This window comes from Urocampus carinirostris, chromosome 13 (genome assembly GCF_059441175.1).
Source record: "Urocampus carinirostris isolate Australia breed hairy pipefish chromosome 13, RoL_Ucar_1.0, whole genome shotgun sequence".
Classification (NCBI taxonomy): domain Eukaryota; kingdom Metazoa; phylum Chordata; class Actinopteri; order Syngnathiformes; family Syngnathidae; genus Urocampus; species Urocampus carinirostris.
Window position 1 is genome coordinate 8,008,920 of NC_142361.1, and position 23,182 is coordinate 8,032,101.

Below are 23,182 nucleotides of genomic sequence, written 5' to 3' on the forward strand. Positions count from 1 at the left end.
ACAAAAACAAATGTGCATTAATGTAAATTCAGTTTTAACATTTGTTTATTGAGATTTAACAATTATAAAAATGAGAATTTAAGTCTCGATTTTCTATTACTAGTTAGTTATATTTAATGTATAAGGTTTAAATATCTTTTTTTTCCTGTATTTGTTTGAAGAGAAGGGGAAAACAAGCATGAGCTTCAGCCTATGTCTTTTCATTATGTGTTTTATTTTAATTGTCATTCTGTGGTTTCTTCTATTTTTGGTGAATTAATCCATTTGGTCGTAGTAGAGGTAAGATCAGACCAAATATCCAGCTCGACCTAAGGCTCTCGGGTATTAAAGCTCAACCCACCCACAGCCTGACCAAATGTATTGATTTGCAGGACCCAGCTCGAAGCTAACTCCTAATTTCATACTTTATTTGTGAGGACTTGCAAAGAAGAGAGGTCATTTATGGTAACAAATTGAAACCTGTCTTGTAATATAACAGTTAAACAAGACTGTATAAACATTTACATCTTTTATATTTCTACATTTATTGTCAATTTTCCATTATCGACAGAGTTGACGTGAACATTTGAACGACGCCTGTCATTTTGATTGTTGGAAAGTTGGGCCATAATCTACAGCAGCAGTACTTCTTTAAGAATCTAATGCGACACTTTTAGAGAGACTGGTGGATAATAGACAGAGACAAGAAGAAGTTCTTTCAATTAATATCGCAAGAGTTAGGTACAGTACGTGTTGTGATGAAACGACTACTCACGGCCTTAAAACACCTCAACACTCTGTGATGTTAGTGTAGCAATAACACAGTTAGTAAGAGTGAAGTCCAACCCGACCCGAATGCAATGATTGACATTTTTGGCCCCACTCGGGCCGGAATTCAGGTAGGGCTCAAACTCGGGCTTGAGCTTAATAGCTTACCTCTAGTTTGTAGCACAGCTGAACATTCATGTCTTTGTCGTTTTCAGAACATGGAAAAAGTGTTGATCCGCCCGACAGCATTTAAGCCTGTCCTTCCCAAGAATCGCCACTCAGTGCATTACTTGTCCCCGCGCCCGAGTGGATGTGGTCTGTCCGAGAGCCAAGGCAGCCTTAATCTCCTCCTCCCACTGGCCAGGTCCACCGTCGGCTCAAACACAGCCAGCAGTGGAAGTTCTTCTTCGGAGGAAAAACACAACTCCTTCGGCGGCGGACACAATGCTCGCAATAGCCGATCTTGCTCAACGTCGGACTCTGGGAGGAACTCGCTATCCACGCACAGCAGCACAGCCTTCAGTTTGGCCCCCAGCGAGGGCTCCAGCTCAGGATCGGCTCACCAAGAACCAGGGCAGCTTCTGGCGAGAAACACTTCGGGAGGTATCGGGACCCTGGGTCACTCAGACAGCGGGCGTTCTTCATCCAGTAAGAGCTCTGGCTCAGGCCGCGGGCACCCTCTGTCAGACAGTGGCTCTTGTGGCCACTCCTCCCCGCCTGTAGAAGGCTACGAGGCTGTGGTGAGGGACTTGGAGGATAAACTCAGAGAGCGCAACATGGAACTTCAGCATCTTCGGGAAAATCTGGATGAAAATGAAGCTGCCATCTGCCAGGTGAGTATGAGACAAGTAATTGCCAACCAATATATGGGAAGATCTAATTTAATGACTGTAGTTGTATCTCTTTACTATATTAAACTTCGGTCTTTTTCATTTTTATGTTCTGCCCACAGCGAGCAATTATGATATATATGCTAACGGCACTCGCTATGATGTCCATTATGTCTTTCTTTACAAAACTTTATCGAGCATGTTATGACAATTTGTTGTTCGCTAATTGAAATAATTAATTTCATTTGATCATTTAGCTATATGATCAAATATTTAATACTGTTTTTTTATCAAATGTTTACATTTTATTTGAATGTTGAATTAGCCTTTGTTTATTTATTTTACAACATCATTTTTTTTTAATTCTTTGATATTGTAGTGTGACAGCTCATGTATCAAACTGGACAAATTATTTTAATTTTCTGCAGTTTCTGCACCCTGTGGTGGTCAGTTTGTTAGTGAGCTTGAGTTTCTCTAGGTCTGGTAGGGCAACCTGTGTTTAAGATTTACGCTAGATGAAGGTTGATGTTCCTGTAAAAATGTACACATTTGTACATTTTGAACAACAATTTGAAGCCATGCATGTTTTTGGAATGTAGAAGGAAACTTGAATTCCATGAGGAAACTCACGCATGCACGGGGAGAACGTGCAAACTCTGAGCAGGAACGCTGTTAGCTGAATTTGAACCTATGACCTCAGAACTGTGTTGCGGATTCACTAACCACTGAGCTGCTGTACAGCTGTTGGACAAGATATTAGCATTTTTTTTTCATAACATGAGCCTCACCTAAAGAAAGCTGACATCATTAACTGCCATCTTGCTGCTATGGGTACCCAAGAACCTCAGTAAAGGCTTGGCAATAAAGTCAGAAGTAAAATTGATCATTACTACACACCACAACTGCATGTTAGAGTTTAACGATTAAATGTTTACTTAAACCTCGCCACCCGGATTCCTTGCCTTGAAAGGTGTACGAGGAGAAGCAGCGCCGGTGTGAACGAGAAATGGAAGAGCTTAGACAGAACTGTGCCAGCAAGATGAAGCAGGCCTCTCAGAAGGCCCAGAGGGCTCAGCAGGTGCTTCAGTTACAGGTTGGTCGTTTTGAATACATGATGTGTTTCAATTATTTTTTTCTGTATCCAAGACAAATGTTGCCATCTCAAGTCGTATAAAGCTAATAGTGATCTTGCGTCATCAGATATTTCAACTCCAGCAGGAGAAAAAGAAGCTGCAGGATGAGTTCTCTTCCCTGCTGCAGGACAGGGAGACTTTGGAGCGCCGGTGCGCGACCATACAGCGTGAGCAAACACAGCTCGGACCACGGCTAGAGGAGACTAAGTGGGAGGTGCGGCACTTTTTTAATGTATTTTGGAAAACTAAAGAATACTGTGAATTCCGGACTACAAGACGCTACTTTTTAAAGACTGCAGCTTTAAGTACAGTGCGGCTTATTTTTTTTATTTTTTGTCGCGGCACTGACAAAAAGTGGGAGCTTCTTTTTTCCACAACGCATGGACTTTAAATAAAAAACACCACAATGACATTTCGAAACATTTATGACCACCTTCGAGGAAAAATGAGTCAATGTTTGTGCCAACATAATTCATATAATCACTTAACAGGAGGTTTACCGGTCCATAATTCAATTTTTACAACCTGCAATATTTCTACTTTTTCACCCACAATCTAAGTCCTCAATTTAAACATTTTAATTGAACAGCTCTGGAAGTTGTCTATCGAAAACGCTACACTTCTCTCTCCGTATCATTGCCGTCAATGACAGGATTCTGAAGTTTCCTTTAATCCTTGAGAAACAATACCAAGCGGGTGCAATTTGGTCCGGTACCTCAGCAACCACCAATGACAACACATAAAGATGTCTGTGTTACAATCTGGCACTATTCTCAGAACGGTTGCCCTGGCGCTGTTGTCTAGAAATATATGGCTCACATTTTACCCCATTTAGAATCGCCATCTTGAATGGTCACATGCTCCGAAAGGCGTGATGTAAACAGCTCAGAGCAAAACTGAAAAACAACGTGGCAGAAAATGGCGTCATGTGTGCGGGGGCCTAAAATATAAGAATCGTACGTAAATCATTTTGATGCCAGTTCAACCGTGTTGCTTTAAATCAGATGCGCTCGTACAAAGACAAAGTCTAGTTTTGTTATGAAATTTGAACATGCAGCTTTGAATTCGGTGAGCTCTGTAGCAATTTAACTTGGCTGAACAAAATAAAGGGTTGGGTTTTTTTTCGAATTGCAGTTACCTGACAAAATAATTCACACTTTGGTTGAGACAACAACCAGAATTTATTTATTAGTTTTATTTTTATTTTTTCTTTCTTTTCTTTATTTTTCTACTCAAAACAATGGAAAAAATTAGAAACATGGGAAGTTATTGTGTGTGTGTGTGTGTGTGTGTGTGTGTGTGTGTGTGTGTGTGTGTGTGTGTGTGTGTGTGTGTGTGTGTGTGTGTGTGTGTGTGTGTGTGTGTGTGTGTGTGTGTGTGTGAGAGACATTCATATTTACTATGGCGTGTTGGACTTATTTTTGACCCAAGCACCAAAATGGCAGTTCATTCCCCATTGTTGCTGTAAACAACAGGGTTCGTACCGGTCCTTGAAAATGCTTAAATTTTAATGTTGTTTTTTTCATTGTTTGAAAAGTGCCTGAATTTTGGGTGAAATACTTGTAAATAGTTAAATTGTTGCGCATGTTTCTTGGCAGTCTGACTTAATAGGCCAAGCTTTAAATGAGGAAAAATAAAACAAGTCTGCTTAAAAATGAAGCAGATACTGTTCCCTGGTGGCTTTGTTTTGCCATTGGAATTGTTCTTCCCTTGTCATTAACAGCAGCTAGCATTATTTTCTATGGCACTGTCTTCTAAAGCATCAATGCGCCCCCATGAGTGGCACCCAAAAAGACGGATGCGTGTTCCATCTAAACAGGGCACTAATAAGTGTGTAACGATTACATATATTTGTGGATCTGCAAATCGCATGAGTTACACCCCCCCAAAAAAAATTATAGAAAATTGTCTTTGAAAGTCTTAAAAAGGGCTTGAATTTCTATGAACCCTGAAAACAAGTATTTTGCTCTTTGGAGGAGTTGTCTCGGGTGTTCGGATTTAGGCTCTGGTGAGCAGTGTACGAGGTAAGGCTCTTTCCTTAGTGTCCAGTTTGTAGTTTTGGGGCCTAAAAAGGGCTCCTGGTACACCTTCGTTAATTACCCTTGAGCTTTGTAGTCCAGGACCCACCAACAAAACAATCACAAAAACTTCCTACTTTTGGGTGTGCCAGGTGTGCCAGAAGTCAGGCGAGATCTCCCTCCTCAAGCAGCAACTGAAGGAGGTCCAATCGGAACTGAGCCAGAAAGCCGGCGATATTGTGGCACTGAGAGCCCAGCTAAGAGAGGCCCAATCGGAGCTGCAAGCTAGCCAAATCCGCAACCAAGAGTCCCAGGCGGCCCTGCGAACGCGCTCTCTGGAGCTGGAGGTTTGCGAAAACGAGCTGCAGAGAAGGAAGAGTGAAGCCGAGCTGCTGCGAGAGAAGGTAGCGCGCCTGGAAAATGACACAATGCGCTTCTACGATTCACTGCCTACCGATGGAAAGAGCGGCTCCACCTCTGTCCATTTGGGTAGAGGCCTACCGGGCAGGGGGGTAGCAAGCCCCTGCGTGTATCGTGAGTTGGAGGAAGCTCACCTGGTTTGGGGAGGAGAGAGCGATGAGACCAAAGCGCTCAGGCAGAATGCGGAAACTCTGCTCCTACTTAGGCAACAGGTACCAGGGACCTTTTTTATCGCTTGCATTTTGGTTTGTTTAAAGTATTCCATTTTTAAATCAGGTGGACCGGCTAAGGGCTGAGTTGATGTATGAGCGGAGAACCAGTGAGGAACAGCTGTCTCTATTCGAAGATGAACGGAAGGTTTGGCAGGAGGAGAAACAGAAGGTACAAACATATTCCTTTACCCAATTTTAGCCATTGAACAATTTCCTTTTCAATACAGTGGCCCCTCTACATATAAGATGAATTTGTTTCAGGATCAAGCTTATATCTCGATCAGGGGTGGCAAACACGTGGCTCTAGAGCCAATAAGAATGAGGCACTTTGCCTCATCATATTTTCTATATATTGTGGCACTTTTCCTTGTTTCATGTTTATTTTATTTTTTGTGTGTATTGAGGGTGGACACTTTCCTTGAAATCAACACAAGAACAATACTTGTTGTATTGTATGGAGAGGAGTGTGTTATGAGAAATAATATGTTATTAATTGTGTGTGTTTGTGTGTGACTAACATGGCAGGTCAGTGTGTGGTGTGGCTCTTTGACTCTAACAGTTAAAAATTTCGGCTCTTTGTGTCAAACGTGTTCGCCACCCCTGATCTAGATATTCACTCAAACAAATTTTCCCCAAAACAAATAACTGAAAAACAATTAATCCGTTACTGGCCTCCCAAACGCATCTTTAAAATATTAACTGCTTTTTCAAATCTAAACAACAACAAAAACTGGAGAGTAGTATTTTAGTCTACGACTCCTTTATTTTGAAGCAAGACTAAGTCTTTGTCTGTGAATAAACCGCTCCAACGATCTCAATAGATATCCGTTTTGGTAAAAGTTTGCCACTTCTGATTTTAAACAAGCACATGTTGTTTGTTTTTCTAATAATCTGGAGAAGCATTGTTCGTCACATGAAAAAATAGACTGCAGGATAAGATATACTTATTTTTAATGTCAAAAAGTTGGCATGTATGAAGATATGTAAATACATTGTAAGTTTATCATGAGCACTTACCTGGTTGCTAGCGGAGGTGAATGCATGGTGGGGGAGAAGTAAGGAGTACGAAAGACTTTTGATGATACGTAAGCTATATGATAAAAAAAAAACCTGAAAAGCGTGGGATGGATAGATAGATAGATAGATAGATAGATAGATAGATAGATAGATAGATAGATAGATAGATAGATAGATAGATAGATAGATAGATAGATGGATAGAAGATACTTTATTCATCCCCGCAGGGAAATTCACAAGGTCTGTATGGCGGAAAACGCTCGTACTAACTGGGATGACCATATGGTGAGCGGTCTCGGGCACTCGTTCGGCTATTGGAAGCGCTAGAAATTTTAACTTGGATTTTCTCTGATATGTTGGAGAAGATTTTCACTCAAAATACATCTCATATCTCGAGAATTTAGTTTTTATTTTCTTTGTTTTTGTATGTGATTGTCTTGCTGTCGTCACCCCTCTTGAGGGATAGGACCAAGATAGATAGATAGATAGATGGATAGATAGATAGATAGAGAAGCTCGAACTTAGAGGGGCCGCTGTAGACATTTGTAAGTACCCCCATGAGCTTAAATGCAGTATTTAGGTTAACAAACAATAACTAAGGGAACAAACACCTGTTTCTATTCGTCCCAAGGGGAAGGCATTTTTTATACTACTTCTACCTAGGATTGTGTACATTTAAATGGAAGGAACAGTCAGATCCAGATGACTCATTTACGGGACTAATGACAAACAACCAGTATACATGGCTATTGCGAGAAATCATTTTGCAGATGCATGTTGTTTCCACATTGAACTTTTGACATTACAATAATCCTTCATTTTTCGCGTTGGGTGCGTTATAATAAGGACTTGCAATAGGTTGAATGTTTTTGTTTTACAATTATTGTGATGTGATTTCTGCCCAGTGCTCTAAATGTCAAACTGAAGAAATTTAATGAAGCATGGGTAAATGACGGGAGTAACTGACATTCAACCAATCATAATTCAGTGCACGATGAAAGTAGCGAAGTAACTAAACTGTGGAGAGTATACCGCAATATAGCAAGGGACTATGGTGTAATCAATCCAAGATTATTTCATTTGTGTCAATCACCACAATCAATGAAGTACTGTACTTTTCCTCCTCGCTCCAAAAGTGTCAAGTGTATTTGCTGTATAATAAGTTGCTCTTATATATTGCTGTTCCAGAAGCATGCCTTTTAAGACTTTTCAAGGATTTCTCAGGATACAACTAATATGGGTAAATCCATCAATACACATGAGGTTTGTTTAGTGAGCAAGCCAGAGTTGGTGCGTATTATTCCTCTTTGTACGACAAGTCCACAGACTTTTGGAGGCACCAACAAAGGAAAAAATACCTCAGATGGAGAAAGCGCATGTGCACAGTAATGCTCACAGGTATTGGGACACGGTCAAGGGTTACACATGCAAGAGTAATCTGAAAATGAAATTAATAAATCCATACTTTCAAGTGGACTATCCACAGTTAGACTTAGACCATAATCCCATCAGAGTGCGCCTTTACATTGTCTTTGCACAACCAGATACTTGCAAACATACCCATTGAGAAATATGACAGCCTTCCTCGAGATGGATAAAATGTATAGCTTTATGGTGACCTCTATAATATTTAGCAGTGTTTCTCAGCATATTTTGAGCCATGGCAAACTTCCCCCCCCCAAAAAAAAAAAAACTAAAAGGCACATTACCCATATAAATATTAAAAAGTGCAATTCCCAGCTCCGGTTTAATTTTTAATGTTTACTTCACTTCCGGAGTCTCATGAGAAAGTACGCTCCTCCTGTTATAATGATGTGAGACATGATGACGAGTTAAAATCTTTTATAGAAGTATACCAAGTTATTTAAGAGATGGCTCTCCTACAAACCTTTGGCTTCAATCTGTCATCCCTTTTTTTTCCGGGCAATTTTTTAATGTTGTGATGTGATATTTGTTGCAACATGACTGAGAAGAAAAGATAAATGTGAGAAAAAATACTTCTATGTGTACCTGTCATATATAAGTAAAAGCAAACATTTTAGGTTAAATTAAACTCTATGATTATATCATTACCTGGTCAACTGTGGGCCACGGGGTGGCTTGAGTGACGCCCCATTGTGTTAATTTTTTATGCGTCTATAACAGGGGTGTCAAACAGGCGGCCCGTGGGCCAGATCAGGCCCGCTAAGGGATTGAATCCGGCCCGCGAGACAATGCTCAGAGAAGTGCAAGAGAAAAATGAGCTGCAGATTGAAATATGTCCACTTGATGTTGTCAAAGCCAGGTGCCTCTCACAAATGCTGTGTTTGTATTTCTCTCTCTCTCTCCCTCTCTCTTCCTTCATTTTTCTCTCACTCTCTATCTCTCTCTTACTCTCTCTCTCTTTTTCTCTTTTTTTTTGTTCCTCTTTCTCTCTTACTCTGTGTTTTTTTTACCTCTTTTGATCTCTCTTCTCTCTTTCTCTCTCTCTCGCTTGCTTTCTGCTCTTTCTCCTCTATTTCTCTCTTTCTCTATTCTCTCTTTCTAGGGGGATAGGCAACAGGTAATTACACACGGCAGTTTTTTGGGGGTTTCAACAATAGCGTGCACATCTTCTGGGCAATAGTGATTCCATCAAGTTACAGCACGTAAGACAATAGACTTTGCACTTAATGCTTTTTACCTCTGTCATTTTCAATTGGTGGTCACTTATTAGGTGAAATTGGACAACGTCCTGCAACACACCAGACAAGGTCAGCAGCACAATGGTTGACAAACCAGCCTTCCTGCGAATCCTTGAAAAGTCTTAAAATTCCAAAAATAAGGCCCTAATTGTCATTGAATCCAATTTTGTAAAGTCTTAAAAATGTGAACACTTTTATAAGATTTATGTTTGTTTGATTTAAAAACATTTAGTATCATTTTTCCTGCATCATGATAAAAATGCTACATGAATGTCGCAGAATAGTTTTGGGAATTAGTAGTTATCTATCTACCAGTTTTGATTAATGATTCATGAAGTACACCCTTTTAATTTATTTTTTTTCATGTCTAAAACTTTGGAGAGTTCTGTTTTTCAAATGAAAAGTTTTTGACTTGACCAAAATGTGATTTAAACATGAATAAATAAAATTACATTACATTAAAATTGCATCTAATTCATGTGTTGTTGTTTTTTGTTTGGTTTGTTTCAATTGTTTTTGTTGTTATTGTTTTTTGTTGGGCTTGGTCTTAAATTTGATTTCAAAAGGCATTAAAAAGTCTAAAAGGTCTCCAATTTAGTTTACCTTAGGCTGTAGGAACCTTGCAAACATAAATATATATTTTTGACCTTAAGTCAGAGGATAGGTCCAGCAAGGGTACTTGTACTGGCATTGACTGAATCATTTCCTTCCTTCTGGATGGAACCCGCAGGTAATCTGCTACCAGAAACAGCTGCAGCAGAACTACATCCAGATGTATCGTCGCAATCGCGACCTGGAGCGGGTGATGCAGGAGCTGAGTCTGGAGCTGGAAAACCGAGACGCGGACGACTTTGAGGTGCACAGCGGCAGTAACGACATCCACTTCGAGGAAATTACAGCCACCGAGATATAAAGACACCCGGTGAACTTAAAACACCGGACAGAATTGAAACAAATACAAAAACACGACAGCTGCTTTTACCTCTCGAGCAGCTCCCAAAGGTGCGTTCTTCCTCTACTGCTGCACTCCTCGTAATCTTTGATACAGTGTTTCACCTGCACTTTTTTGAAAGACTTTTATTCCACCACTACAAAGTCAGCACAAAAACATTTCTTCTGAAGCAGTTGAAAGTGTTCGAATCAGAAACGAATGCTTTTTAAAATGGCCCAAAAAGTTGGCCATGTGCACATTCTATGAGTGGCAGTAAATCATTCTTGTTCTCACATAAAAGATTATTTTCTCACACGTGCAAAACCATACTCTCTTAACCATGCTCTAACACTACTATACTCTCATACACACTACTATACTCTCTCACATATACTAGCATCTTTCATACACACACTACTATACTCTTTCATGCATACTACTATAATCTCTCACACATAATACTATACTCGCATACACATTCCACTATGCCTTCACACGCATACTACTATACTCCCCCACACACACTACTATAGACTTTCACACACTATTATACTCTTACACACACTATTATACTCGCTCACATGCACTATTATACTCTCTCTATTAAACTCTCTCTCTCACACACACACACACTCTACTAATCTCTCTGTAGGGATTTTTTACAGAAATGTAATGATCACCTCTCTACTAAGTGTTGGCAATGCCCAATGATCTGTGTGTATATGTTGTGCAGTTCGACATAAAACTGGAGTTGCCCCAGTATAGTAAAACGTGTGTAGTATATGTGAGAAAGTATAGTGGTGCATGTGTGTAAGTGACATCATTGTATGAGAGTAAGAGTATTGCAATATGTGTGAGAGAATATAGTGATGTGTGTATGAGAGTATAGAAATATGTGTGAGCAAAATGGTGGTGTGTGTATGAGAGTATAGTCATATGAGTGAGAGAGTACAGTAGTGTGTTTATGAAAGTATAGCATAGTGTGTGTTTGAGAGTATAGAAATATGTGTGAGCGAGTATGGTGGTGTGTGTATGATAGTATAGTCATATGAGTGAGAGAGTACAGTAGTGTGTTTATGACAGTATAGCATAGTGTGTGTTTGACAGTACAGTTGTATGTGTGAGAGACTAAGGTAGGTTGTGAATGAGAGTATCGTAGTGTGAGCGAGAGAGTATATAGGTGTGTGTATTAGAGTAAAGTTGTATGTGTGAGAGAATGTAGTAGTGTGTATAAGAGTATATTAGTATGAATGAGAGAGTATAGTATAGTAGTGTTTGTGCATGGGTATGATTGTGTCCGTATGAGAGTATAGTTATACATGTGTGTGACTATGTTACATGTGAGAGCAGGTATGATTTACTTTGCAAACGGCCTCTCATACATTTCTTTAGCGAGCATGTATGTCATGTAATGTGATGATACCGCCTGACATGTCTGCCTCTTAATGTTGTGTTTTGTATTCTTGAAGAAGCAATGGAGCCTGAGAATGCTATCGTGGCGTATGTAGTACCGCTCCAATCTTCCACAGCCAAAATACTTTTCCCCACTTAGCTTAATTTGTCAAATTGAAAACCGAAGAGTCTAAAAGCAGCTACAGGGTAAGCTAACATTAGGAATTTTCTTTCTAGCTGTGTTTTACACTGCTCAATCAGCAATCACAATCTGGGCTTGGGACCAGTGTACAAGTATTGATGTTGTGAAATATGCAATATAATATGGAGAAACTGCATAAAAAATATTTTTTTTCATGTTAAAGCCCTCTCTCACATGCTTCAAACAGACTTTTGAAATGTGTTGTTTAGTGCCTGTTGACTTTGCTATCTAAGTTGGTGGTTTAATATCAGTGAAGAAACAAGACAACCAAATCAAAGAAAAACCCATTTTCAAGTCCAGTTGAATTTTTCTGTAAGAACTACAAGATTGCATTAACATTGTAATACAAAAAATATTTCCATGTTTCATTTCATTTTAAAAAGCTACAAGCTCAATAATATAGAACTCTGTTATTATCTGGCTTTTCTTTTTTTTTGCCGCTCAAGACAAAAAAAAAATTATTTTATTTTGGTCTGTTAAGACTCTTTCAAAATGTTGGGTGGCCGACCCTGGTACAACAGAAAGCTTTTCATTTACTTTTCCAGACTTTTTTGTATTTTTGGGGAACTGTGGCAACAAAATGGGGGACAATTATTTCAACTCTCTTTAGGTGAGACTCATGTTATATAAAATACTGGTAAATGCTAATTACCATACCTACGAATATTTAAAGAAAATCATGTTAATACGATGGTTCATGTTTCTTTAATTATGTTTTATATCAATTTTGTTTGTTAACGATATAAGTTTTTTTTACCATTAGGAGACGCTGAACCATACACACTGTCCCTTTAAGTCTTGTCAAAGGATATTTTAGTAAAAATGTAATGATAGGCAAGTGTTAAATAGAAAAGCCAGTCTTTGTCCTTCTCTTCTAAGGTTCTTAGGTTGTATTTCTTTTAGGGGTAAGATCAGGCCTATAAAATCCAGACCGACCGGGGCCCGTGAGTATTAAAGCCCAAACCAGCCCTAACTTGCGCTAATTTTCATATTTGATTTGCAAGGACTCGTGTGGAAGAGGGCATTTTTCTTGGTGGCTATTTTTTTGAATTATCCCCCATCATTGTTATTTGTTACTTCTTCTTTGTGGAGGTTCCACTTGATTGATTCCTTCCCCCTTTTTGGCAGCCCGCACGATCTTGGCTTCGTTTTGTCGTCGTAATTTACAAGAAGTCCAAAATAAATCAAACCATAGCTCTACATTTTGATGTCATCGGATGCTATCAGTGGGAATAAGAACAGTAAAATTTGATCAGGGCTGCCCTAGAAGGGGCTGAAATCCATCTCCCAGATCCTCCACAAAGAAAAAGAAACAAATATCAATGACGGGTGGATAATTTAAAAAAAAGAGAAGCCTGGCCACGCTTGAACCTAAACGTCATTATTCACATTTAAGGCCCGGCTCGGGCTTAAGATCCTACATACAATCTCTTCCCCTAGACTCAGTGCTGCAAGGCATGTTATGGCACATCATAGTACCACAATTTAAGTGTTCTGCAGTGAAATTAGAATTGTTACATGCCTAGGAAAACAAACACGGGTTTTCACAAATGCAAAACTAATCGATTGTCCGTATTTTCCCATGTTAAAAATAGGCATAGAACTTAAGATTTGCTTAGCTGTTATGCGGCCAAAAATCTGAGAAACAATAAGTCTGTTTTCAAAATACTGTGAGAAAGTAAGACAAGCATGTCAGTGGGAGATGTCAGCATTATGTTTGTGTTTCTTGCTCTCTTTGTCTGCATTCTCTTCACTCGAAACTATTTTTAGCATTGTTATGAAACTAAAAATGGAGTTTATTAGTTAGGCTGCTGTTTGAACTCAGAGTGGGCTTCAAATCTTTCAGTGGAACTTTATTTAGCTTCCCTCAAGACACAATCACTTGATTCTGAGTCTTCCAAAGTTTTTATATCACACATCACAAGACATCAACAACTATGTATTTAGTTTTGAAAACAAGAGAACGACAGATTCTCCCCAACCGCAAAGAAATTAGCACAACACTGACATTGGTAGATATTTTTTAAACTTTAACAGCTCCACAAAGAGTTCATACAGGCACAAATCTTTGAAATCCTTAAAAATCCTTAAATTTGAATGTTTTGTTTCAAGGTCAAGTCAAGTCAAGTCATTTTTATTTGTATAGCCCTTAATCACAATTAGTCTCTAAGGGCTTCACAAGTTATTACATATAAGAAGATTAGGTTACTCGTATGCTATAGAGTAGAAGTGAGTTTTAAGCCTAGATTTAAACATTTCCACCGAGGTTGCAGATCGGATATCAGGGGGAAGAGCATTCCACAACACCGGTGCCCGGATGGAGAACGCTCTCGAACCAGCGGAACACTTCTTGGCTCTTGGGATCACCAGGAGACCGGCGCTCTCGGAACGAAGGCTTCGGGCCGGGACATAAGGGCAGATCAGATCTGAAAGATACGAGGGGGAAAGTCCATGTATGATTTTGTATAGTAGTAGGAGAACCTTAAAATCGCATCTTAGGCTAACAGGGAGCCAATGCAGGTTAGCCAAAATTGGGGTGATGTGATCATACTTTTTTGTCCTTGTTAAAAGCCTCGCTGCAGCATTTTGTACCAGCTGAAGACTCTTGAGTCTGGTCATCGGAAGACCGGAAAGTAGTGCATTACAGTAGTCGAGACGGGAGGTAACAAACGCATGAATTATGATTTCCGCATCCGACTGAGAAAGTATAGGACGAATTTTAGCAATGTTACGGAGATGGAAGAAAGCGGTTCTAGTAATTTTCTTCACGTGTGTTTGAAAGGACAGATCAGGGTCGAAAATGACACCTAAATTTTTAAGTGAGTCACTCTGTGTGATGTGGCAATTGTCCAAGTTCACTGCGGTTTTAGAGAATAAGTCACGGGACTTAGAAGGACCAATTACTAACATTTCAGTCTTTTCAGGGTTAAGACGCAGGAAATTGAGTGACATCCACTCTTTTATCTCAGTGAGGCAGGCCTCCAAAGTTCCACAGTTTAGTGTGGTAGATTCCTCCATCGGGAAATAGAGTTGAGTGTCATCTGCGTAACAATGGAAACTGATGTTATACTTGCGAATAATATCACCTAGTGGAAGCATATAAATGCTGAAGAGAAGGGGGCCAAGCACTGAACCCTGCGGAACACCACAAGTTACACTAAATGGCTCAGATGTCAATTCGCCATATTTAACGCAGGTTTGAAAAGTTCTTGGGGTAGAGAGCTTGTAAGTGGTTTAGACTGTCGCCATGTTTTCCGGGCAGCCCGACGAGATAGATCACGCATTAAATGAAGAAAAATATACAAAAGTCTGCTAAAAAATGACGCTGACACTGTTCACTGGTGGCTTCATGTTGCCATTGTAATTTACAAGGAGAAGTCCAGCATGAATCAATCCAAAATTCTACCGTGTGATGTCGGTGGCTGTGTGTGGGAAGACGAAGACTGAAATTTAATATAACATAGGCCAGAAATGACAGCAAACACTAATAAAATGGGACACAGAAACTCAGTTTAATTTTCTATGCACCATTCAGTGAATGACAGCTGCTGGTTTAATATTTGGCTTAGGATTTGTCTTTTTTTTCTAGTTCTTTTTTCTACACTCTGACCTCAGACAATAAATCAATGGATTAATTAATAATGGATTTTTTCTTTTAATGGTCCTGGAGAAATTTGCATAATGGCTCTAAAGGCCTTAAAACGTGCTTGAATCTGGCCATAAATGAGGCGTACAAACCCTGTCGACAAGATCAGCTTTAATCCTACTATTTTTATTACCCAGCATGAGAGAGAGAGAGCTTTCAGTTTTGTAGAAGTAGAAAAGAAAGTCTATATTGTGAAGTTTGTATATTTTTATATACATATAAATAAAGCACCTACTAATATTGTATTTTTCTGGTAGCACCGGTGTCATTGTGGGTTTCATATGCCAAGTCTGTCTAAATGAATGTCAATAGGTAGACATAACATGCAGCAGAGTGTAAAGCTAAAATAAAACCTGAGAGGATGCTCCTCAAAGTTGTTATTTTGTCATGTTTTTTTCGAATAAGGATATCTAGTTTTCTGTTTTTGAGTGTAAATATATAAAAGTAGTTACTATTACAACACATTTTGGCATATACATATTGCAGATGTAGCCACTGTGACCATAGACCAAAGGAATTTAGCTAAACTTGTTTTTATTTCTCACCCTTTTATTTGTTACTTCACACTCGTTCATGTAAATGTGTATATTTTTTGTGCAAATGAAGTTTTCTTTTTCAGTAAAAACCAAGCTGTCACACCTTGATTCTTTGTTTCTTTCCTGTCTTTAATGATGAAATGTTGCTTTCAGAAGTCTAACTGTGTCGCATTCAGCATTTTTATTCCCTTTCTCCCAAATCCTCATCATGTGTAATGAAAGCTCCAAAGTGGCAGATTGCTCTATAACTGCCGTCACTCATGCCAGACCAAAAAAACTCACAAAAAATAGCGCTGTAATGCTGAGCAGCCATGTTGAAATCATCTCCAAACTCTGGCTTTTGACATAATACATCAATTTTAATCTGACAGTAAATCTAATGGAGTGGTCCAGGGATTATTATATTTATTTTCTGACAGATTGGTCGCCGCATGTTAACTCCACTAATGACCGAGTCAATTTTTGTAGCATTTAATAACGATTAAATCCCAAAATGGACATTGAGCCCTACTTGGTATATGTGGCTCAGTGTTGTTAGCAGGTTGTATCATGGAGCTAGGACCTAAAAAAATCTGACCTGGGCCCACGGGTATTTAAGCCCGAACCAACCCGAGCCTGACCAATTAACTTGATTTGAAGAACTGAGCCCAAAGCAAACCCAAATGTAAATTTTATTTTTGAGGACTCGGGAGAAGGGGTGTTTTTGGCTGACCCCGCCGACCCAATCTTAACTGTAAAATGAGTCTTTGGTTATGTTGTGCAGCAGATTGCTTCCTACTAATCATTCTTTCTCACCCTCTAATTTGTGTTCTTACTTTGTATACACTGTATTCCAAAATGGTTGACCCCAATCTAATTGCCCATATGTCAATAAGTACTTGATGAATCTTCAGGAATTTAAATACACTTTATGTTGGAAATCATATGTTTTATCAGTTAAATTTACCCCAAAAAAAAGGAAAAATATTAGTTGGTTCAGTGACAGACTTTCATAAAGGTTCAATATGAGCGCCGCCTGTAACTCTGCCTGAGTTGCAGCTTGTACGGTTTTAATCACGATAGTTTCGTTAGAATTCGCCAAACTGTTGTTTTTAGAATGTAAGTTTCCAAACTTGCTCTCCTAACAGTCTTCCGAGGACTATGCAGGAAGTGTTAACGAACCTGCCCCACCGTCTCTGCTGATGTTGATGGCCGTCCTGGGGATTTAGGTTGGCATAAGCAGCCCTTTTTCTTGAAATTACTGGTGCCAAGTCCTTTTTTCTTTGTTGTCGGTGCCCTCTTTGCAGAAGTTATCTTCATTTGACTGATTCCGATCCTACTCTACACACGCAACGAAGGAGAACGGCATTTCTTAACATCAAAATATAAAAATGACAACCGTTACACACAAAAACTTGAAACGTTTCTACACAAGCTGTGAAAAACGGTGTTCTTTAAATAAAAAAGTAGATTGGACAGGGTATAACCTATAAAGAAGTGAAAAAAAGTGTGGGATGTTCAGCTAAAAGCCTTAAAATAGGATAAAAAAAACAAAGACATGTAGAAGAAAACGGAAGAAAGACTTTTTAAAATGGACCAGAGAATAACCAGAATGGCAAAGGCTCAGCCAATGATCAGCTCCGGGAAGATCAAACATAGTCTGCATTTATCTGTAAGTGCTGTGACAGTTAAAAGACATCTGTGCAAAGCAAATATGTTTTCAAGAATTCCACGCTCTTTTAAAAAAAGGCACGTGAATAAGAGGTCACAATTTTCCAAAAAACATAACAACTGGCCTAAAGAAAAATGTAGGAACATTTTGTGGACTGATGGAGGTAAAATTGTCCTTTTTGAGTCCAGGGGCAGCAGACAGTGTGTGAGACGACCTCTAAACTCTGAATTCAAACCTCAGTACACATTGAAGACAGTGAAGCATGGTGGTGCAAGTATCATGGTCTGGGCATGTTTTTCCTACTCTGGTCTTGGCCCCATTTATCGCAGACCAGGGATCATGGATCAATTTGTGTACCTTTTTTTTCAGAATCTTGAGGATGGTATCAAATCTGCCTTTCACCTCTGCTGGTATCCTCACTCTTTGACTCAGTTAGGAGTCTAAAATTTGTGGGAATGACCAAAATTCTATGAAGGTTAATACTGAGCACGAATACACGCACACACAAACCCACACACGCATAAAAAACGAGCTATAATGCGATGAGAAATGATCTTTGATGAGATACACTCAACTCCCACAAAAACAAAACCCAACAACGTGCTTACAAGCTTTAATCTATTTTGATCACAAAAATGTACTTTTTGCCTCATGAATCCCCAATTATCTTAATACTAACAAACAAAGCTAGATGTCATAAGACCTAAGAAATAGCAACAATGTTTAAATCTGAACAGAAACTTGACATTGATTGACGGAATAACATTTCTCCAGTGCATATTCTATGTTTTCAGAAAATGACACCCTTTACTGCATTTTGAAGAGTTGTGATATGGATTCCCTCTTATAAATGAGTATTTTGCCATCAAATTATGAAATGAATGCTCGTAAAAATTAGAACGGGATAGTTTGAGATTATTACATGTTTCTTGTTTGCATTTTACTCATCCGGATACACAAAACGTATCGGTATGCAAAAATTACAAAAATATTTGTGTATAATTCTATACAATAGCGGGCAGCACGGCAGGGCAGTGGATAGCGCATGTGCAACACAGTTCTGAGGTCATGGGATCGAACCTTCCTGTGTGGAGTTTGCATGTTCCTCCCACATTCCAAAAACATGCATTTCAAGTTAATTGGCCAGTCCAAATTGTCCCTAGGTGTGAATGAGTGAGTTGTCTGTCTCTGTGTGCCCTGCGACTGGCTGGCAACCAGTTCAAGGTGCCCACTGCCCGAAGACAGCTGGGATGGGCTCCAGCACCCCTGCGACCCTATTTAGGACTAGTGGTGCAGAGAATAAATGAAGGAATGAATAATACAACAGCAGAAAGAGATTCTTTCTTGTATTATAGTTTTTGAACGTACAAACTGAAATTATTTATATAATTATACAACTATATTCTATTTTGCATTTTATTTACAGTACTGTAATTTCATTTTAGTAGATTTTTTTAATAAAAGTTCAAGTTTAATTTTTAAGTGTAGCGCCCCTTTTTCAATGTTTTAAAACCTTTTTAATAATTTAAAACACTTTGCATTTTAATGAAACAATTGAGTCCAGAAGCACATTCTTTCCTAAACAAATGTTCCCACAAGAGAAGTGACAAAAAGGGACATAGTGTATTATTTAGCGCTTTGCTATGGTCAAACATTTCATTAATTCAAAAATATATATATTGATATTAATAAAAAGCAAAAATGCACAATTCATCACATAAACTTTATTTAAATACTCGCAGAGCGGAACATTTGCATTTATTTTACATAACACGATGCTCACCTACAGGGAACTGACATGATTGTCATCCATCTTGCTGTTGAGGTTATGTACCACCAAATAACAAAAACCTTGAGAGATGCCGAGCAAAAAAAATGAGAAGACAATGGTTTGGTCTGGTCACCTTGAGTCTCTGTACTTTGTATTTGTAGCACTCTCTTTCGGATGCACTTCACAAAACAGCAACATCCAATGGTCAAATATTACACAGTCCCTTTAAGTAAAATTGAGCTTGTTAAAGATCATTTCTGCCTTAAAACATTGTGTGATTTGGGAAGCTGTATGTTTTTTTTTGTATAGAGCCTCGTAAATAGTATGTGTACTTGTACAATAATTTCATTTATGTCAGAAATAACTAGGAACCCCCCGTTCATTTTTTACACATCCATACACGTGTACTTTCTGCACACACAGGATGCAAGCAATATATAAAGTTCCTTGCGTGTTAACAGCGATTTCCTCTGATGTCATCTGTTCTTTTCTGAGGATGCACCTGCAACGCCAAAAACAAACAACCATTGTTTTATGCCCACTACATAGCTCTGCTTCCCCTTTCCCTTTCCCTTCATTCAATACATCTTGTTTAGACAGCCAGAACCTTTTGGTTTTGATTTTATAATTTAAAAAAAAAGTATCTATCACTGGTCAGACTCACCTCAAACTCTGAAACCAGGTATCAGTCTGGTTATTGTGGTATAATTGAAATATGTCACTGCCCATATTTAGTCATAATTCTATATTTTCTGTGTTTATAAGTTCCTCATTTATTTAGACGTGACTATGTAACGTCAGTTGTGTTTTATTTGTAATATCACCTTTCTCTTTTATTGGAATACACAATGAAAGACAGGAAACGTCCATTTCAGTTCACAAGGAGATGCTTAAACAAGCACACTCCTGAGAAGAAAAGACTACAATGATTTCCTCATTAAGGGTTGAGCGGCATGAGTAAGATTTCCCCAAAGATGATGAGGCAGTCATCAGTAGGATAGTGCTCCAACTGTATGTTTGACTTTTGATAGATTTCCAATCAGCTTATGCACTGCCTTTTTTTGCATAAAAATCATGATTTAGAATGTCAGTCTTCGCAAAAGTGAATTGCTACACCCAGTCTTCCAGCTCATTTATGCCTATAGTATATTCTGTAATAAAACATTCAAAGGAACTGCCTGTCTGTTTTCAGCCTCTAATTTGAAAACATGCCTTCTCTGTATTTGTAACCAATGAACACGCTTAGGAAAAGACATTCCTCAACAATGTCTTCAGATGTATCTACTTCTATAAAACCAGCTGCTAAATTGTATTACTGGTACAGAGGTTTATTTTCAACAATTGTCTGATTGACCCTTGTAGAGGGGACCAAACCTGTGTTCTATGTTCTTACCGTTCTCTCGTTTTTCAGCATGAACCTGTGTGATCCGCGGCTTGTCCTTGCCATAGAAGAGGTAGTGCTTTCGATCATTTGTCATACACCACTGAGAGTAAGTCAAGGTCTTTAAGTAACCAACATTTTTCAAAGAGTAATGGAAAGTCCCTTAATGGAGAAAGGCCTATTTATAGGTCTGTTGCACCTTTGAAATGAAATGATCTGCATTTGTATAGCGCTTTTCAAGTCAATGAAGACCTCCCAAAGCGCTTTACAATGTGCTTCACACTTACCCATTCACACAAACACTCACACACACCGGCCATGCAGCCATGCAAGGCGCCAACCTGCTTATTGGGGGCATTAGGGATTCAGTGTCTTGCCCAAGGACGCTTCGACATATAACACGGAATCGAACCTGTGATCTCTTGATCCCCAGATGAGAGCTTTACCTCCTGAGCTAATGCCGCCCCTTTCTTGTTCAACATGTGGAGTATGATCTGAAATGGGTGCTGCTTCCCCTTAAGGACATTGTTTTATGCACAAGGGTGTCTTACATAGCAACTACTAACCATTCTTGGAAGATCCGGTGTCATTAGCTCTTAGTGATAAGAACTTTTTTGACCCAAAGATCCATAATGGCAAAATATTTCTAGTTTATTTTTTTGAGAGAGACATACCATATATTTTAAGACAAAATTCAGCGAAACCGCCAAACCCGCTCTCCGGACAAATGCTAATTTTTCAGCCCATTTTATTTCACTGTGTGACGTTAAATGGTTTGATAAATTTTATAAAATAATAATAGTGCCAGAGCCTGTGTCCCATATCAACAAATATACCACTTTAGACTTGTCCCCCTCCCTTAGTTACGTAAGATCATTGAATTTTGAACTTCATTTATTTTTGCAAACGATAAAGTTTATTGATGTGTTTTTCTTAAGCGCAATGGGCGCGTATGTTTGGGGAGCGTGCTTTTTGTGCAGAGTTCCACCCACCCCTACTGCTCACCCTGTCAACTTGCTCTTTGTGCTTGGCTAGCCTAGTTGTGATTTTTCAGTTTGTTCTGTGGGTTTTCATCATTAAGTGACTCACGCATTATTTCATGAGTTTCCATATGAAGGATTCCTGAGCTTCATACAGTTAAAACACGTCAATTGGTGTGACACCTTGACCCGAAACCGTAGTTGGAATTGTACCCTTTATATATTGGACCAAACAGATTATGTCATCAGCGTTGCTTTGGCTGTGCACGCACCAATCTCGACTTTGAGTTTATTGTGAGTGTAACCCTACAGAGGAAATTTTCATAAGTAGCATTTTATCTCCTAGCAATATGTACTAATAAAAAGAGCCTTATCTGGCTCACGAGCCATAGATACCTGATCCCTGGTCTATCTTAACAGCATCATAGTTGTAGGAAAGAATTCAATACACATATAGCCCTCAATGCACTTTTGAGTATTGAGATTGACTAACCCCATCCATTCACTCACCAGTTACATACAGTATACGCAAAATCTCCCAAAAATTCACTTATATTTTCTTCATGTGTCATACATGTAAACTTGTTACATAACTCCAAAAACAAACCTTCATTCAGATTAGTGGAACTAGAACTGCAGTTGCAAAGTTTTGTATCACGGTTCCCTGATCCCCTAGCCAATTCGTCGTCGGGGCACCACCTCTCGTGGTGTGCCTTGAGCAAGGACAGCCTGGCAGAACCCATCCATCTCCAGGGCTGTATTTTGGTTTGGGATTTGCCCTGAATGAAACAGCACTGGTTGACATGGTTACCAGGAGCAGGAGAAGCATCCAGATCTGTCTCAGATACAACACCTTCATCATCTGATTGCCGTTGTTTTTTCGGTGTGAAGCGTCATCCTGTTTTTCAGAAATTAGGCAAACGTGTGACAATACTGATACTAGATCATACAGTAGTTGTCTGATCCCTTGACCACTCGCATGGTACGGGCACCTTTTCCTGTTGTGTGTCTTGGGCAAGTACAGCCTTGTTGCACTCATCCCTCTCCAGGCCAGCAAATGTATGAATACAAATCTTGAAAGAACCAAATGCTCATCAAAAATGTACTGTATAATCAAAACAGTGTACATGTTAAAATAAAATAGTATGAAGTACTCGTTCTTATACTGTTTTCATTTTTATAAAGGAATGAATGGCTTTTATTGTCACCATACATAAACATATAAAATTACAAGTGAACCTGCAAAATATAACCTTACGGGTGTTAAGTCGGAGGAGGCAGGTGAAGCTGTGCCTCACTTGTCATCATGGAAATATACAATTCAAAATATATTAAAGGGTTGTATAAGGTCTGTATTGAAGATTTTTCTCATTTCACTTCACATTTTGGGGAACGTATTTTTTAAAATCACTCTATTTTCACACATTATGAATATTAGATTAGATTTTGATTTGCTGAACGCCTCAGCCCCTAGCAATAGAATCAGGCATAATATTAGCAAGCTAACAAAAGGAAAAGCCTTCCACTTTTTTCTTTCATTGCATGGGTTTGTTTTTTTTATATAATGGAGGATTACCTATTTCCTGATGCTTTTATTCAAAAGATGCAGAATATACTTCATGTATAAGGTAAGACAATAAAACGTTTTCTAT

General features: G+C 38.9%; 1 protein-coding gene and 1 long non-coding RNA gene across 5 annotated transcripts in view; one reads left to right on the forward strand and one right to left on the reverse strand.

Moving 5' to 3' along the window:
* LOC148353643 (leucine zipper putative tumor suppressor 2 homolog) overlaps positions 1–15,855 on the forward strand; it is an 82,114-nt gene extending 66,259 nt beyond the window's left edge. For all 4 annotated transcript variants that reach the window (XM_088351006.1, XM_088351008.1, XM_088351007.1 and 1 more), the window contains 7 exons: positions 963–1,580; positions 2,548–2,670; positions 2,778–2,924; positions 4,881–5,360; positions 5,425–5,529; positions 9,771–13,677; positions 14,762–15,855. In XM_088351006.1, coding sequence (XP_088207132.1) covers positions 963–1,580; positions 2,548–2,670; positions 2,778–2,924; positions 4,881–5,360; positions 5,425–5,529; positions 9,771–9,953 — 1,656 coding nt within the window. In that variant the 3' untranslated portion in view covers positions 9,954–13,677; positions 14,762–15,855. The remainder of the gene's footprint in view (positions 1–962; positions 1,581–2,547; positions 2,671–2,777; positions 2,925–4,880; positions 5,361–5,424; positions 5,530–9,770; positions 13,678–14,761) is intronic.
* A 6,443-nt stretch (positions 15,856–22,298) lies between these two features.
* Positions 22,299–23,182, reverse strand: LOC148353644 (uncharacterized). The gene is made up of 3 exons (XR_015852486.1): positions 23,107–23,182; positions 22,523–22,603; positions 22,299–22,428 (listed from the first exon to the last, which is right to left on the reverse strand). It is a non-coding gene; the product is annotated as an uncharacterized LOC148353644 (long non-coding RNA).